The sequence below is a fragment of the Cervus elaphus genome, chromosome 9 (genome assembly GCF_910594005.1).
Source record: "Cervus elaphus chromosome 9, mCerEla1.1, whole genome shotgun sequence".
In the NCBI taxonomy this organism is placed as follows: domain Eukaryota; kingdom Metazoa; phylum Chordata; class Mammalia; order Artiodactyla; family Cervidae; genus Cervus; species Cervus elaphus.
Genome location: NC_057823.1, coordinates 95640096 through 95658374, shown reverse-complemented (window position 1 = coordinate 95658374; position 18279 = coordinate 95640096). Strand labels below are relative to the sequence as shown.

The following is an 18279-nucleotide window of genomic DNA, read 5'->3' as shown; positions in this document are numbered from 1 at the left end:
TTAAGTTATTCAAATGAAAAAGAATGACAATAATAACATAATAATAATGTTTACCATTTTTTATTACTTACAAGGCACTTTCATATACATTTTTATCTGATACAATAAAAGACACTCACATGATTTCATGGATTAAAATAATTAAGAATAAAAGTCATGTGATGTGCTTTTCACAAAGACATACACCTAGTAAATGAGAAAAGCTTGCAAAGCTGGTTTTCTGACTGTAAATCTATTGTCTCTATGCTATGATAAGAGCTTCCCCCATGGCTCAGTCTGTAAAGAATCTGCCTGCAATGCCGGAGACCTGGGTTTGATCCCTGGGTTGGAAAGATCCCCTGGAGAAAGAAATGGCAACCCACTCCAGTATTCTTGCTTGGAAAATCCCATGGACAGAGGATCCTGGTGGGCTACACTCCATGGGATCACAAGAGTCAGACATGACTTAGTAACTACACTGCACATACTATGATAAATGAAACAAGATAATATTTCTTTAAATCATATCAACAGATATTTTTGTAAAATAAAAAGGCTAAGCAATATTAGACATGTGGGTGAAATCTTTCGGTAGTTCTTTGTATAAAAACTAGAAAGAAATCACTTTCACAAATGGAAAACTTTTCCCCAAACAGAAACCTCTCATGAATTTCTGCCCACAGAAAAGTAGGCAGACAGCAGTATCTTGGTGAATGAAGCTCTCTACAGGGTTTGTTTCACCCAGATGACCTAGTCAAGAGCTTGTCCACCCCTGGAGAAGGAAATGGTAACCCACTCCAGTATTCCTGCCTGGGAAACTTCATGGACAGAGGAGGTGGTGGTGGTTTAGTCACTAAGCTGTGTCCTGCTCATGCGACCCCATGGACTATAGCCCACCAGGCTCCTCTGTCCATGGGATTCTCCAGGCAATACTGGAGCAGGTTGCCATTTCCTTCTCCAGGGGATCTTCCTGACCCAGGACTTGAACCCGGGTCTCCTGCATTGCAGGCAGATTCTTTACCGACTGAGCTATGAGGGAAGCACAGACAGAGGAGCATGGCGGGCTATAGTCCAAGGGGTCACAAAAGAGTTGAACACAGCCTAGCAACAACAACAATGCTCATGTTTACATTTACAGCATTATTTACAATTGCCAAGACACGGAAGCAACCTGTATCCATCAACAGATGACGAATAAAGAAGATGTGATGTATGTAAAAGAAAAAAAAAAGAGTTTGTCCATACTAGAGAGCAGTAGGTATTGAGTAATTAATGAATCTTGAAAAAACAAGAGCCATTTAAAAGCCTACATATATATGTCAGAGCTAGATGGCAATTGATAAGTTTTAAGAATAACTGGTGAGCAAAAGGGAAGCATTATTCAATGTTTGGAGACAGAATTTGAGAGGGATGGGTCTACATGACACAAATGTATTCAAATTGTCTCCTTTCAGAACCGGTAAATTTAGAACCATGACATCACATTCATTTCTTATCACCAGTAGGTAATATATAGTACCAACAATATCCACTGTTTAAACACACTGAACATACTGCCTCATTTACTTTTAGGAAGTACGATTACTCCACGTAAGAAATGTGCTTACTAGCTCAGTAGTGTCCGACTCTTTGTGACCCCATGGACTGTAGCCCACCAGGCTCCTCTCGCCATGGGATTCTTCAGGCAAGAATACTGGAGTGGGTTGCCATTTCCTCCTCCAGGGGATCTTCCTGACCCAGGGACTGAACCCACGTCTCTTGAGTCTTCTGCATTGGCAGGCGGGTTCTTAGCCACTCGCACCACCTGTGAAGTCCCATTTTAGAAATGAGAATACAGACAGGCAACTCGCTCTTGTCTTGGGCAAGGCTCCATGCTCTCCGCAAGGTCCCACTTTGCTTCACGCTCGGGTGGCAAACATATATTATGATTTACCCTATGGTAAACATGCAGACAGCCTTTTCTCTTTAAAACAAAGGTAGATAGATATCTCACTATAAAATGTTTATGAAGTTGATTCCCTGCTGTTTCAAAATTGCAGTCCCCCAGATTAACCAACATCATCAGTTATTTGCTTCCACTGAAATGCTCAAAATCCCTAACAATTACGTAGTTTCCAAATAATAGTTTGAGAGGGAGATGTAGATGTATATGTGTGTGTGTATGTGTGTGTATATATATGTATATAGCAAATGCTTTTTTTTTGCTTAAAGTGTCTATTATAAATAAGTTTTACAAAATGAGGTTTTAAAAAAGCAAATACTTTTTTTTAAATGTTGACTTGCAATGACATATTATAAAAATTATGTACTATAAGAATTGGTGTTTTTTAACTTCAAAAGAAACATTTGCTCTCAATAAAGTAAGTATAATAATATAAATGAAAATCACATTTTTTAGGAACTATAAGGATTATTTTTCCAGTTTTTTTAACCTGGCTTTTTATTATAAAAATTTTCTAACATATAGAAAAGTTGAAAGAAAAATACAATGAATATCCATAGTCCCACCACTTAGAGTCAACAACTATTAACTATTGTTACCATATAATGGACAGATACATAATCTACATATATTTGTATATGTACCAGCATTTGAACATAAATTGTAGATATCCTGAGACTACTCCTAAACATTTTATCAAGCATGTCCTTAAATTGAGGACTTTTCCTTCTGTAACTACAATACATCCTCACTCTAACAAAACTCTAAGAGAATTAATAAGAATGACCTAATGCCATTCAATTTCCAGTAAATAACAACTTCATAAATGAAGTGCTGCCTTGCATTTCTTGGAGCTTATTCAACATTCAGTAGCTTGTGCTGGGCTGTGCTTAATCACTCAGTCGTATCCGACTCTGTGCGAGCCCAGGGACCGTAGCCCGTCAGGCCCCTCTGTCCATGGGGTTCTCCAGGCGAGAATACGGGAGTGGGTTGCCATGCCTTCCTCCAGGGGATCTGGATCTTTCTAACCCAGGGATCGCACCCAGGTCTCCCACACTGCAGGCGGATTCTTTACTGTCTGAGCCACCAGGGAAGTCCATTCAGTAGCTTACTAATGATATAAAATCAGTTAAGTCTTTTCATGGAGAGAGACTCAAAGGGCATGATTTCTAAATTCATGGAATACCTGTGTACTTTCCATATACTTTCCATTCCACTGGTGAAATAAATGTTTGGACATTATACAATTCAGATGTGATCCAGCTTAGGAACCCGCAGCAAGTGTCTCAAAGAGTGAAGAAAGAAATCTTTGTCTATTATCACTACATGTAGTTGATGGGTTGGGATGAGCTGAGAGAAACATGGAAAAGGGAAGGAGTCAGGAACTGAACCACAAACCTGAAATATCCAGGAAGGACTTTTCTATAAGAGTGGAAAGAAACTTACACGTTGTAAGCATCTCCTTTGTGAGCCCAGCGCTGGGCATTTCCTCTCTGTGGTCTCCTTGACTGCCATCTCAGTAAAAAATTCTAGGGACACAACTGACAGCTCATTTTATTGATAAAGAAATAGGATGTGAAACGTGAGGTCCTCCTCAGTCACACTACATGTCAGCTACATGTGTGGGTTACAGTCTGGAGGCCAGAGATTGGGCTAGTTAACAGCTAGCTGAAAATTTTGATGCCCATCAAGAAAGTATTAATCCAATGCTCTAAACGGAAAACAAAGCAAAAAATCAACAAAACCCAGATAAAACCTTCCTATTCTAAAACTGTTCTTTTTTTTTTTTTTTTTTATGAAATTAATCAGACACACAACAGCAAAGTGTCATCCTGTTTTAGGATGTTTTAGGAGCTGGACAGGAGCAAAGACAGGAAGTGCAGGATGCCAGCCCTAAAGCAGGAGACATTTCATTAGGAGGATAAGGACCCGGAAGCCAGCAGCTAAGATGAAAACACATGAAAGAACAAGAGTGACAGGCGTTCAGAGGCAGATAAAATATCAGATAAAGGGCTTTTTGGTCTTGCTTCAAAAAGAATTTTCCAAACTGTTTCCTGTCTCCTGGCATCGCTATATATTTGGTAAGCATAGCTGTCCTTTGTCCTCATTCTAGAAGACAGCATTAATATGCATACAGTTTTCTGCCCTAGCAATCTCACAAATGTGTCAGGAAATCAACAGGAGCAAGGAGCCATGAAGCTTGGCACTGTGCTCCCACCCAGCTAAGGACGCACGGGAGCGCCAGGCTTTGACTCTGCAGCATTTGGGGCCGCCTCCCAGTGCTACCCAGATACACCCTGACACACCCAGAGACAAGGGCATATGTCACAGGATGAGATGAAGCTCAAACTTCTACACATATTAAAAGAGAAGGAAGACAGACAAAAATTGAGCTTCTGCAAGTCTAAGCATCAAAAGCTAGTGTGCTTCTGAAATGCCTCTGTTAGATTTAAAACCAAAAAAAAGGAACTGAGTTTCTTTTAGGGGATGACAAAACATTGTAAAATGACCTTAAAGTGATGCTTGGACAACTCTGTACTCAGTACTAATAAAATAATAATACTGAGTTAATAATAAAATGGGGCTTCCCTTGTGACTCAGCTGGTAAAGAATCCGCCAGCAACACAGGAAACCTGGGTTCGATCCCTGGGTGGGGAAGATCCCCTGGAGAAGGGAAGGGCTACGCACTCCAGTATTCTGGCCTGGAGAATCCCATGGGCTATACAGCCCATGGGGTCGCAAAGAGTGGGACATGACTGAGCGACTTTCACTTTCACTTTCAATAATAAAATATTAAAAATACTGAATAGTATGTTTTAAAGGGCAAATTATGAATTATATCCAAATAAAACTGTTTAAGAAAATAATAAAGATTATGTGAAAACAGCTGGAAGATTTTCCTTCTGCAGTTTGGGGAATGCTGATGGAGATCAATGTTTGTATGTCCATTGAGAGCTGCGGCAAAATCAAGAAGTAATGAAAGGTAACCCCAAGGCCCTCTGGAGCCTGGTGCACCCCCCTCAGCTCCCTCCCTGCACCACTGCTGCAGACGGAGACAAAGGCTTGCTGGGGAGGGTGGGGTGGGCGTGCTCCCGAAGGATCTGAAAGCCTTCATTTAGCTATGGGTTGCTCAACGGAAGAAAAGCTATGACAAACCTAGACAGCATATCGAAGTGATGGGAATACCAGACCATCTCATCTGCCCTCCGAGAAACATGCATGCAGGAAAAGAAGCTGGACATGGAGCAATTGACTGGTTCACATTTGGGAAAGGAGTAGATCAAGGCTGTATATGGTCACCCTGCTTATTTAACTTATTTGCAGAGTATATCATGTGAAATACCACGCTGGATGAATCAGAAGCTGAAATCAAGATTGCAGGGAGAAATACCAATAACCTCAGATATGCAGATGACAGCACTAATGGCAGAAAGTGAAGAACTAAAGAGCCTCTTGATGAAGGTGAAAGAGGAGAGTGAAAAAGTTGGCTTAAAATTCAACATTCAAAAAACTAAAATTCTGGCATCTGGTCCCATCACTTCACGGCAAATAGATGGGGAAACAATGGTAACAGTGACAGATTTTATTTTTTTGGGCTCCAAAATCACTGCAGATGGTGAGTGCAGTCATGAAATTAAAAGACACTTGCTCCTTGAAAGAAAAGCTATAACCAACCTAGACAGCATATTAAAAAGCAGAGACATTACTTTTCTGACAAAGGTCTGTATAGTCAAAGCAACAGTTTTTCCAGTAGTCATGTACGGTGTGAGAGTTGGACCATTAAAAAGGCTGAGCACTGAAGAATAGATGCCTTCAAACTGTGGTGCTGGAGAAGACTCTTGAGAGTCCCTTGGACAGCAAGGAAATCAAACCAGTCAGTCCTAGAGGAAACCAACCCTGAATATTCATTGGAAAGGGTTGATGCTAAAGCTGAAGCTCCAGTACTTTGGCCAACTCATTGGAAAAGACCCTGATGCTGGGAAAGACAGCGCAGGAGAAGAAGTGGGCAACAGAGGATGAGACAGTTGGATGGCATCAATGACTCAATGGACATGGGCTTGAACAAACTCAGGGAGATGGTGAAGGACTGGGAAGCCTGGTGGGTGGCAGTCCATAGTGTCGAAAAGAGTCAGACAAGACTTAGCGACTGAACAACAACTCATCTTTCAGTGCAGGTCTCAAGCACCCAAGCACTTTTGGAAACGCTTAAGCTAGAATCCGGGGATTCAGATTTAGTTTATCCAGTGGTGATGCTGGGCACAGATGTACATCCCTGAACTTCCCCAGGTGAAACTAACACCCAGCTAGGACCGAAACCACTGCCTGGAGAGGAGCTCTGTGGGCACCATGACAGGAAGTAGAGGTTTCTACTCCTCCAATCACCCCCATGAGTCAGCACCCGTGGGAGCTTCCCCAAGTCAGACAGGCCAGGGCAGCTCAGGGCCTCCTGGGTAAACCGACTTTCAAGGCAGGAACCCAGTGCCCTATGTTCAACCTAGCATTTCCTGACTAGTTCTGAGCCTTGTCCTGCTAATGGCACATCAGATCTTCATGTTGCATGTAAGTCTCTATTTTCTTAGTAAAGCAAACGAATCAGCACTTTATTATATATGCTCCTGCTTACTGATTACTTCTTAAATGTATATTTTGCCTGCTCAACCAGATGGTAGATTAAATTCTTTTTTTCCTAGTCCTATGGTAGCGGTTCGACAAACAATTCTTGACTGATGACTGCATTTCCAACAAACCTCTAAACATTCCTTGAGAAGTACTTTTGCTCTTTTCAGGTTAGCAGACTAGGTAAAAGACTTTTTTTAAAGCTGAAAAAAAAAGCTTGAAAAATTAAGAGACGACATGCAAATTGGACTTCCTGCAAAGTCCCTTAAAAAATCTATTTTTGCATATATTCTGCTTTCTAAAACAAGACTGTTCAGCAAACAAACATAAGGCTCAAGATGGAAAGCTTGTTTTGCTTTACAACAGGCTCCCTGGTGCAGACTGATGTGGACCTGCTTGCCCTAGGGTGGACTCCCTGCCCTGACCCCGGTCAGTTGGTGTAGCAGGAATGCGTGATGGCTGCCTCCATGCGGGCCTGCTGCAGGACGGGCCCCCAGTGGTTTCAGCTTCTGCAGGGTGATTCTGCTTCCCCTCCAGTCTAGGACTGGTAGCAGCTTCCTAGATTTCTAACCCCTGTATTGCCTCATCCACCCCAGTCGGCTTCCCAGACTCTTCTGTTACCTGGCAACCAGCTCCCTGCATTCCATTCCATTCCCCAAACTCGGGTAAGACAGGAGGAATGTGGGTCTGAAATGCTATGAGACTTTGAGCCAATAATTTAAACTTTCTGTTTTCTCCTTGTAAAATGCAGGTCATGATGCCTACCCCAGGGGCTGGCTTACAAATGAAACAACTGATGTTAATGAGGAGCCTGGTCCACTGGCTCGTTCATTTTAAGAACACAATAAAGGTCATTTCACTCCCTTCTTTTTCATTGGCATGGTGAATTATGAGACAATAAAATGAATATGAGAAGAAACAAAGGTTTAGGCTCTCATTTTCTAAGGCTATAAATAATACAGCAGGGAATTTAGGTTTTAACTTGCCATAAGTATAAAGGAACAAGATTCATCTGATAAGTTTATTAGTCTCACATTTCCATATTACAAATGAGGAAACAAAGTACATAGGGAATAGAGAACTCATTTTTTTCAAACAACAAACACCAGCCTGGTCACAGGGATAGCACTTATTGTGCAATCCTCATGCTATAAAATACTTCAAGGGTGTGGGGGGTGTGTGTGTTGGTGGGGCTTCTAGTAAGATAGATAAGGCAGGATAGGCCAATGTCACAATGTTGATAATTATAGAAGGTGATGGGGACAAGAGGAGGGTGTTACATTATTCTCTCTGCCTCTGTGCTAAAAAAAAAGTTTTAAAATTATTTGAATTTTCTTAAGAGCTAGTATCTCCCTAAAGTTACACAAAGGGTTTCCACTGGAGGCTCAGTAGTAAAGAATCCACCTGCCAATGCAGGAGACATGGGTTCAATCCCTGGAAAGGGATGATCTCCTGGAGAAGGAAATGGCAACCCACTCCAGGATTCCTGCCTGGGAAATCCCACGGAGAGAGAAGCCTGGCAGGCTGCAATCCATGGGGCTGCAAAAGAGTCGGACACAACTTAGCAACTGAACAACAACGGAGTCACACAAAGGGAATATCCTAGCCATTTTTACTTGCTTTTAATACCGAAAACCCCAAAATAATGGAGAAGGCTAGTATGAGGGGAAGAATTCATTTACTAAAGAAATAATCAGTGAGCAGCCGCTGTGTGCTAGGTTTCATAGGGGGAATAATTATTTAAAGAAAGTAAATGAAAGGTGTGATGCATGCTATCTTTCTGCTTCTTTAAAACCATTTGTTATCAAACTATAGAAATACAGGATAACCTTCTTTGGGGTTCTCATAGAAAAGAAGACACAAATTAAGGTTTAACTGCATATGTATAATTCTGAAATCCTCATGTTTCCCTGAATTCCGTTTGCTTTTCTCCAACATTTTCACATTCCGGTAGACGTGCCCAGGTGGCAGTTTAAGGGCACACCTTCTTTTTGCCCAGTTTTCAGAAGTAACATTGACTGCCTTTTTGCCATGTTTAGCTTAGGGGTTCCACTGTAGTAAGGCTTTTTGAATTTCCTCTGAGTCAAAGATGACGCCATGAGAATTTCAATAGCTACTCTGCCTCTTTTGTACTAGTCTTTATTTAGGCTGTGCTTGTGATTTTTGAGAAATGCAAGCGAAGACCAGGCATGGACCATCAGCACAATTTTTGTGTCCAGAGCACCCTGCTCAAAACATGACACATGGCAGATGGGCAATAAGCAACTGTGAACATCTTTGGCCTTTACCAAAGCATTTTTATGTTCTATAAGTTCTCCAGTGTCAGAAGGAATTCCATACATTTTAGGAAAACTAACCATAGACCCTTTTTCTTCTGGAGTTAAATGACTCTCCCATCTGAGGAAGCAACTTACATAGATGGTACTCATTGGATCAAGTAATTTCATACTTCTCTTAAGTGAAAGACACTGGATATTTTTTCTTTATGGTCGCTGCAAAGCTTTCTGGGTCATTCTTTATGAAAAGAAAATGAAACAACTTGAAGAACAGAGGTTTAAAATCACATTAACAGGATTTCAATCCTTAAAACAGTTTAAAGGGAGGATTCTGGGAAGATGAAGTAAGAGGTGCCAGGAATCCATCCCCCGACCTGGAAGAAAATCTCCCTGGCAGAATCTGTCTGATGTAACTACTGTGAAGTTCTGGAGTCTGTCAAAGACTTGCAACTTCCAGGGGAACATTTAAATGGTAAGTTTTGGTTAATTTGCATCCATTTCAGCTCAGCTCAGCAGCTGCTGCCCATTCCTCATCCCCAATTCACAGCTCAGGTGGCTCAGGCGTAAAGAAGACTCAGGAGACGTGGGTTTGATCCCTGGGTTGGGAAGATCCCTGGAGGAGGAAATGGCAACCCACTCCAGTATTCTGGCCCGGAAATATCCAACTGTGAGAGGAGCTGGGCAGGCCACAGTCCTGGGGTCGCAAAGAGTCAGACAGGACTGAGTGCCTGAGCACACAAAACTCACAGCAGGCAAGTAAGTACGCACTGGAGCATGCGGAAAGGACTCTGCCCTCCAAACACTGTGGGGCTGTATTCTGATCACGGACTGCTCACGCCCAGGGAAAGGTACAGAATCAGAAAAGACCTGAGAAGCTCTTAAGTGTACACTTTTGGCTGAACCTTGGCACAAAAAGAGCCCATCATTATCAAAAACAAGACAGCAAACCCTAGGGAAAGAGGAGAATTTGATTTCCAAAGCTTTCAATGATTCAAACGTCCAGTTTTCAACAACAACAAAAAAAATCACAAAGCATGCAAAGAAACAGAGATGTATTGCCCAATCAAGGGGGAAAACAAATAAACAACAGAAACTGTCCCTGAGAAAGAGCTGATGATAGACACACTAGACAAAAATTTTAAAACAACTGCCTTAAAGATGCTCAAAGAACTAAAGCAAGTGTGGAGACAGTCAAGAAAACAATGCATAAACAGAACAGAAATACCAAGAGAAAATAGATAATCTAAAAAGAAACCAAAAAGAAATTCTAGAGTAGAGACATATAATAACTGAAATGAAAAAATCACTAGAGGGATTCAAAGGCAGACTTGAGGAGGTTGAAGAAAGAATCATGGCAATCAAAAATAGGGTAACTGAAATTATAGGATCTGAGGAACAGAAAGAAAAATGATTAAAGCAAATACAGCCTACATAGTGTCCCTGATGGCTCAGATAGTAAAGAATCTGCCTGCAATGCAGGAGATCGAGGTTTGATCCTTGGGCGAGAAGATCCCCTGGAGGAGGATGTGGCAACCCACTCCAGGATTCTTGCCTGGAGAATCCCATGGACCGAGGAGCCCGACAGGCTACAGTCCACGGGGTCGCAGAGAGTCGGACATGGCTGAGTGACTAACACATAACAAATAGAGCCTACAGGACCTGAGCGACATCGTCAAGTATGCTTGGGTTGCTTCCATGTACGGCCTTTTTTTGAGGAACCACCTTACTGTTTTCCACAGTAGTTGTATGGATAAGCAAAATGCTGTGTGTGTGTGTGTGTGAATGTATTTCAGCCTTAAAAGGAAGAAAATTTTGATGTATGCTTTAACATGGATGAACCTTGAGGGGATTAGTGAAGTCTCTCAGTTCTGTCTGACTCTTTGTGGCCCCATGGACTGTAGCCTACCAGGCTCCTCCGTCCACGGGATTTTTCAGGCAATAGTACTGGAGTGGGTTGCCACTGCCTTCTCCAGGAGATCTTCCTGGCCCAGGAATCAAACCCTGGTCTCCCGCATTGCAGGCAGACGCTTTACTGTCTGAGCCGCCAGGGAAGTCCAATGAAATAAGCCAGTCACAAAAAGGCAAATACTATAAAACTCCACTGATCTGAGGTGCCTAGGAGAGTCAAAATCATAGAGACAGAAAGTAGCATGATGGCTGGCAGGGACTGAGGTGGATGCAGAGGAGAATGCAGAGTTACTGATCAACAGGCATAAAGTTTCGGTCAAGGAAGATGAATAAGCTCTAGAGATCTGCTGTACGGTATTGTACCTACCGTGAACACTAATGCACTGTATACTTAAAATTTGTTAAGAGGGTCCATTTCAGGTTAAACGTTTTCATAATACAATAAAAATGATAAGGAACACAGATACTGGAATATAGTACCGTGCGTTCAAATGTAAATATGAAAATTGAATGAGAATGTATTGTTTAATGGGTATAGAGCCCCAGTTCTGCAAGATAAAAATTGTTCTGAAGCTAGATGGTAGTGATGGTCGCACAAGAATTATGAATATTTAATTCCACTGAATTTTACAGCTATAAATGGTAAAGATGGTAAATTTTCTGTATGTTACCACAATAAAATTTTTTTTTAAAACCTCGGGAAAAAAACAAAACAAAGACGGATTGCTTAGCGGTTTTATACTCCATTGAGACAGTCTACTCAGAACTAATTACCCACTAGATCACCTTGGAACCTCAAGGGGCCACCCACTGTTTCCACCACCAGCAAGCTACATCATTCTTTAAAAAGTATTTATAGAACACAATTAAATTTCTGGGAAGTATCAAAATGGATTAAAGAATAGTATCATCAGGTGTACTCTTATCTGCAATGGGAAGCAAACCAATTCAGAGACCGCGGCGGGGGCGGGTTGGGGGTGGGGCAGAAGGCGGCGGTGCTGTGCCCTTTTTGCAGAATCTATAATTTACATTCCTTACTCTTAAAAGTCACTGCAGCCAAGTGGTCTGTCCTGCCAGGGAAGGTTTGTGACACTCTTTCCAGGCTGGTCACAATGACAGGGCCTCCCAAATGACTGAGCTCCTAGATGACTCTGCCATTGGCCCAATAGGTCTAATTAGGCTAAGAAGCATCTTTAATTAACATGGTCTAATAGAGTCAACTTAGGAATATGATTACTGGTATCAGCCAACCAAATGTACTCTTCTTCATGCTTCATCATTATGAAGGTCATCAGATGTTCTTCAAATCTAGCTTTGTAAATTTTTTGTTTGCTTGTTATTTTTTACTAAAACCACAGAGTTCTTCAAAAGATCAGATCCATAATACTCATCATATTCACTGGGAAAGTATACATTGAAGTGTTTCATTGATTGGCTTTATAGGTGGCAATCCCTTAAACAAAACACATCATAGATACACCCTTCAATTATTTTATCTTATTCTGCCTACATTTTTAAAGTTAGCTCATTCACAATCTTTTTCAGTAATTGAAGGATCTCAGTAAAGACATTTTAATTATAGGACTTACTGAAGCATGATATACATATGTGCAGATATGCATTATATAGTGTTTTTGTATAAAATTTTTGTATTAATAAACTGCATAAATGCTATATTTAATAGCATGTAATATAAATCATATATATGTATGTATACATATATATAAATTGGCTCCATAGATCTTTAAGGGATTATAGATGGTCTTCTGCGTGTGCGCATATTTTGTTGTGGGAAAGTGGTCCACAACTTTCGTTTAATTCTCAACATGGCTGTGGTCATCCCCTCACAGCCACCAGAGTGGTTAGAAACCAATGTCTAGAGCTATACTGTCCAATACAGTAGCCGTTAGCCACTCATGCCTATTAAGCACTTGAAATATGTCATGTTAACTGAGATGTGCTCTAAGTATAAATACACACCGGAATTTGAAGAAAATGAAAAAGAAAATTTACAATATCCCAATGATTTACACATTGATTCCATGTTGAAGTAATACCACTTAGGATATAGTGGGCTAATTAAAATATGTTGTTAGTATTAATTTCCTCTGTCAGCTAAGGTGACTACTAGAAAATTTAAAATCACATATGTGGCTCACACTATATTTGAACAGCTATGGTTAGGGAAAAGTTAGAGCTTCATCACAGGCAGGTTGCTGATTCTAGGAGGTTCCTACTAGCAGAAAAAGAAAATTTAGAATAGTTCCAACACTGGATTATAAGAGAGGTTTTGGCAAAGATGTCAGACTGTGCTTATACATAATAGGGTTAAAAACATACCTTTAAACTATTTTCATCCCAATATTCCAGCATAATTTCCTTTAAAAGAATCATGAATTTGGAAGAAGAGTGGTGTTAGCTCTGAACCACTGTTATTGATATTTGCAGGTAATTCATGTAGTGCATTTTGATAAGAACCTTAGGACAATAATGACTCAAAGTAAACTTTTGCTCTTAGCACATCAATAAGATGCTACATTTAAAAAACCCAGAAAATGTACAAGGAAGCATTCATGAAGAAACATCTCAAGGGAAATGGAAATTTCCAATCATTAACAATGTATGGGCATGGTACTTTTATTCAGGAATTAAGTCTTCAGCAACCCTTATGTGGTACCTATTATCACCCACGTTTTATAGATGTGGAAATCGGTTGAAAAAAAGAGAACAAGAATTCTGTCTCATTTTCCACTTCGAGGCTAATATTGAGTCTGACACATAGTAGATGCTCAGTGAATGGCCACTGGCTGGAAAGGGACATTTTACTGATTCCAGTACAAGGTTTCTCTCTAAAGAGTGCCTGATTACAACACTCTTGCTGTTCCCAATACCACATGATGAGAGAGAAGGGTGTACTTAACTATTTTTTTCCAATTCTCATCATAAATCAATGGGATATAAATATTTCTATCCTTTCTGTCAGCAAGACTTGTGTGTATTGTTATTATTTTGGAAAGCATCCTAATATTATATTAAAGCATGCTTCCTGGTTCAAAACATTACAAGTACCAGCTTGACTGGATATCACACTTACATGGCGGGACAAGCATCAGTGCATTAAATAAATGGAACATCTTTGCCCCTGATCCAAGCAATAAAGTATAGAGTCTCCCTCTCCCTCCCTCTCTCTCTCATTCTCAACAAGGGTCTTGATCTCAGTTGTTTATGTTCCTTGGAGTTTTGGGATTTTTCTCCTTGCCCCACCCCACTATCTTGGTTGCCTCTCTACTTTGCGTTGGAAAATGCAGGCCCAACAACACGCCTCTGAAAGTTTTGCGCTTTACTTATGAGTTAAAAAAAAACAAACAAAAAACTCTAGAGCTGAGCTCTTTCTGAGTCCGCGTTTATCCAGGAATCCGCGTCCGAGGGCAGAATTCCTCCGGCAACAATCCCTGTGCCATTCAACTTGTGAGCCTGAACTCACGCCGACTAGCACGTGCACGTCCGAGCTGGCTCCCACATACCACAGCAGGGTGGGTCTCAGCCTCTCCCGGAGCCTCCCCTGAAGGTCTGAGAGGAGGTCACAACCTGCTCCCCAACCCTCGCCGGCAAAATCCTGAACAGTGACCTCGCCTGCAGCCCAGGAAGGCAGGGCACGTTCCCTTCCCAGTCCTGCCCAGGGACGATCGCTCCCATTTACCGTCTTGTACCACCAGCTTGCAAATGCCATGGCGACGATGGATGTGCTCCGAGTGGCGCAGCGAGGGACCCGGCGAGGACACGGGTGCAGCGCAGCAAGGGGCCGCCGGCTCGCACTCCACCTGCCGCAGACCTGGCTGGGGCTGGCTCTGCAAACCCCAAGGCTGTCAGCGGGTGGGCAAGGCAGCTGGGCGGGGCCTACCCCGACCCCGCCCCTCCGTATGGCCCCGCCCCTCCGCGCCCCGCCCCGCCGGTTTGGCTCAAAGCTGCTAAGGGAAGAAGTGTTATTACTCCAGGCAGCCACGCCCTGCAGCCTGGACTGGACGCGGAAGACCCGACTTTTCTGCTGAACTGTCCTACAGACTCCTGAATGCCGGGGGGTCCCAAATCAACTTCATTCTCCTTTTACCCTCATCCGCTTCTCACCCACCCCTGTCTTATCCACCAACTTTTCCCAACGCATGAGTGAGAAGTGAGCAAAAGTCGCTCAGTCGTGTCCTGACTCTACCACCCCATGGACTATCCAGTGCAGGGGATTCTCCAGGCCAGGATACCGGAGTGGGCTGCCAGTTCCCTTCTCCAGGGGATCTTCCCAACCCAGGGATCGAACCCAGGGCTCCCGCATTGCAGGCAGAGCCGCCAGGGAAGCCCACTCCAATGTGGCTTGGGCCGCGCCCAGTGCAATTGGCTGGGACCCGGGGCCATCCGCTGGCCCCTCCAGTCACCTGCTCAGAGGCAGGTTCTGAGTCCACACCCTCCCCTCCCCAGATGCTTCTCCGGGCCCGGGAGGAGTGGTCCCCGGGGGCAGCAGGCCAGCCAGGCTAACCCTTCTCTGGAGGTGGACCCAAGGCTTCGGGGGGCCCGAGATCCTCCCCGCGCTCAAGCCCGGCGGTAGGAGCGCCACTCACCTCCTGGGTGTGGCGGGGAGAGCGCCGAGGCCGCGGGGAGGCGGCGGGCTTCGGGCCCGGCTGGGACATGGCGAGACCGGTGCGAGCGCTGCCTCCGGCAGGGCGCGGCGGAGCCTGGAAGGGAGGCCCGAGCCGGGGAGCGCTGGGAGGGAGCTAGGGCGCGGAGGGGCTGGCGGGCGCGCCTGTGAGGCAGCTTTTCCGACCCAGCCCCGACCCGCGGGGGCTCCCCCTCGCCGGGCAGGGCCCTCCTCTTCCTGCCTGTAGCTGGCTGCGCCCGGGCAGCAGCGGCCCCGGGCTCCCTGTCTGCAGCTCACACTCTGGGTCCCGATTCTTCTCCCAGGGACACCCCACCCCACCCCATCCCAACCCACCCGAGGTCTCCTTGGGTGCCCCAGTGGGTCGCAGAGAGGAGGGGCTGGAGATGGCGGGGTTCCTCCTCTGACTTGCCTAGACTTGGCTTGCAATTGTGCAAGGAGAGCGGAACTGGGGCGTGGCCCCGTCTACACCTCAAGCCCCCCTCCCTAAGAATCTCAAGAATTAGTTTTTCTGCAATCTGCTCTGGGTTAACTAGGAGAACTTACCAACTCAGATGGCCCGGGGCCTGGACCCTCTGGATAAGGAAGCTGATTGCAGAAACAAATTGGTCTATGTGTGACTCCGTGTGTTGTGAGTGTGTGTGTGAGTGTGTGTGTGTGTGTGAGTGTGTGTGTGTGTGTGTGTGTGTACACACGCGGGCCTCTGTATGTTTTCTGCCACTTTACTTTGGGTTGGGATGGGGGTAGTTTTGAAAGAGCAATGGTGTTTTATGTGGAAGAAGTCTTAGGTTCCAATCAAAATCTAAGAACAATCCCAAGTTTAAACCCCATAGCCTTTCAGGAGGCTGTTGAATTTTGTTTGTGAGGAGGAGGCAGGATTGCTTTTGTATTTGGTTCATCTTAAACAGCACTTCCTGGTTTGGGGCTGTGAATTATAACAAGCCTGAAGTGAAATGTTACAGGCCAGACTAGAAAAGGCTCCTCTGCAGTGATTGCCTGCCTGTGGTTGCTGCCGGTTTGTGAAGATCTGACAGAAGAAAACCTGTTAACCCTGCCATGGCATTGACAATGTGGCCTTGGGGTCACTGCTGTCTGCAGCGCTGTGTTTCAGACAGTTGGGGAGAGGGGGTGCAGGTTATAAAGAAAGACTAGTCATGCTGAATGGACCTTGGCAGAATGGAATCCTTGTTTCCTTCTCTGTTCTCATTTTGGGCATTCTGACTTCCTTTTATTCGAGGGACCTGTTCCTTCATTCTTCATGGGGTGGGGGGGACAGTGGGCAGGGAGGGATGATTTCAATGCATTTCCTCAAAGGAAATATCTATGTATCTGATATTTCAAAAAAACAGCATTAACAGGTTTACTTCTGTCGGATCGTCGCAAACCGGCAGCAACCACAGGCAGGCAATCACTGCAGAGGAGCCTTTTCTAATCTGGCTTGTAACATTTCACTTCAGGCTTGTTATAATTCACAGCCCCAAACCAGGAAGTGCTGTTTAGGGTGAACCTAAGACAATTTATACATACTTGAATCAACTTGGATAAGGGGTCTATGATTGCCCATTCAATAAAAACTGATTGATAGCATCAGTTACATTCATAATTATGGAAAATATGTCATAAACCTGAAAAATGCTTTTATGATTGTGATCAAACACCTACAGTAATTTAAGCAAACCTAAAACAAAAAGGGTGATATAATGGCCCCACCTCCAGGCCCAGGAATTGGAACCACCTGTCCCAGGATCCTAAAGGGCCTAGATTCAGTATCCCCAAGTACATTATTCTGACTCTGGAAGAACAGTTCCCATTAAAGTTTGAGTTGTTTTTTAATGGAGTATTGAAATTGAGCTTAGGACTTCCCTGGTGGTACAGTGGATAACAATCTGCCTGTCAATGCAGGGGACACAGGTTTGATCCCTGGTCCAGGAAGACTTCACACGCTACACGGGGCAACTAAGCCCATGTGCCATGACTTCTGAGCCCACGGGCTGCAACTACTGAAGCCCATGCCCCTAGAGTCTGCTTCACAGCAAGAGAAGCCTCAGCGATGAGAAGCCTATGCACCCCAATGAAGAGTAGAGCCCCTCGTTGCAACTAGAGAGAGCCCGTGTGCAGCAACGAAGACCCAGCAAAACCAAAAATAAAACTGAACTTAAACTGGGTAGTTCCATATGTGAAAGCCTTCCATGTAAAGCACGATGAAAAGGACTGTAGAGGGAGGTTAAAATACATATTTCCTGCCCTCCAGGGACTTAAGAGTTTAGCTGAAGTCATATAGCATTTGTAACATGTGATCATTTGGGTGGCATTGAAAGACACACAGTGGGTGAATAAATACAAACGTACTTTGGGAATTTGGGATTCTGTGGGAATGGGGGTCTATAGGAAGGGAAAGTAGGCTTGAGCCGGCAGACTGGCTGGTGGGAGGTGGTCAGAAGAAAGCAGGGATCAGTTCAGTTCAGTCACTCAGTCATGTCCAACTATTTGCAAACCCATGGACTGCAGCACGCCAGGCTTCTCTGTCCATCGCCAACTCCAAGAATTTACTCAAATTCATGTCCATTGAGTCGGTGATGCCATCCAACCATCTCATCCTCTGTCATCCCCTTCTCCTCCCACCTTCAATCTTTTCCAGTGTCAGGGTCTTTTCCAATGAGTCATTTCTTCCCATCAGATGACCAAAGTATTGGAGTTTCAGCTTCAGCATCAGTCCTTCCAATGAATATTCAGGGCTGATTTCCTTTAGGATTGATTGGCTTGATCTCCTTACAGTCCAAGGGATTCTCAAGAGTCTTCTCCAACACCACAGTTCAAAAGCATCAATTCTTCAAAAGCATCAATCAGTTGTGGATGTGACTGGTGATGGAGGTTAACTCTGATACTGTAAACAGCAATATTGCATAGGAACCTAG

The 18279-nt window shown here is 43.8% G+C and overlaps 1 protein-coding gene across 10 annotated transcripts in view; it reads right to left on the bottom strand.

Moving 5' to 3' along the window:
• The window catches only part of CAST (calpastatin), a 124229-nt gene extending 108568 nt beyond the window's left edge, over window positions 1-15661 (bottom strand). For 3 of the 10 annotated variants that reach the window (XM_043913663.1, XM_043913674.1, XM_043913665.1), the window contains exon 1: window positions 15330-15656. In XM_043913663.1, the coding sequence (XP_043769598.1) occupies window positions 15330-15398 (69 nt within the window). In that variant the 5' untranslated portion in view covers window positions 15399-15656. Of the gene's footprint in view, window positions 1-14422; window positions 14578-15329 lie in introns of those variants that run through there. The other 7 variants (XM_043913667.1, XM_043913668.1, XM_043913666.1 and 4 more) reach the window with 7 other exon arrangements.
• Between the last annotated feature and the right edge of the window lie 2618 nt (window positions 15662-18279).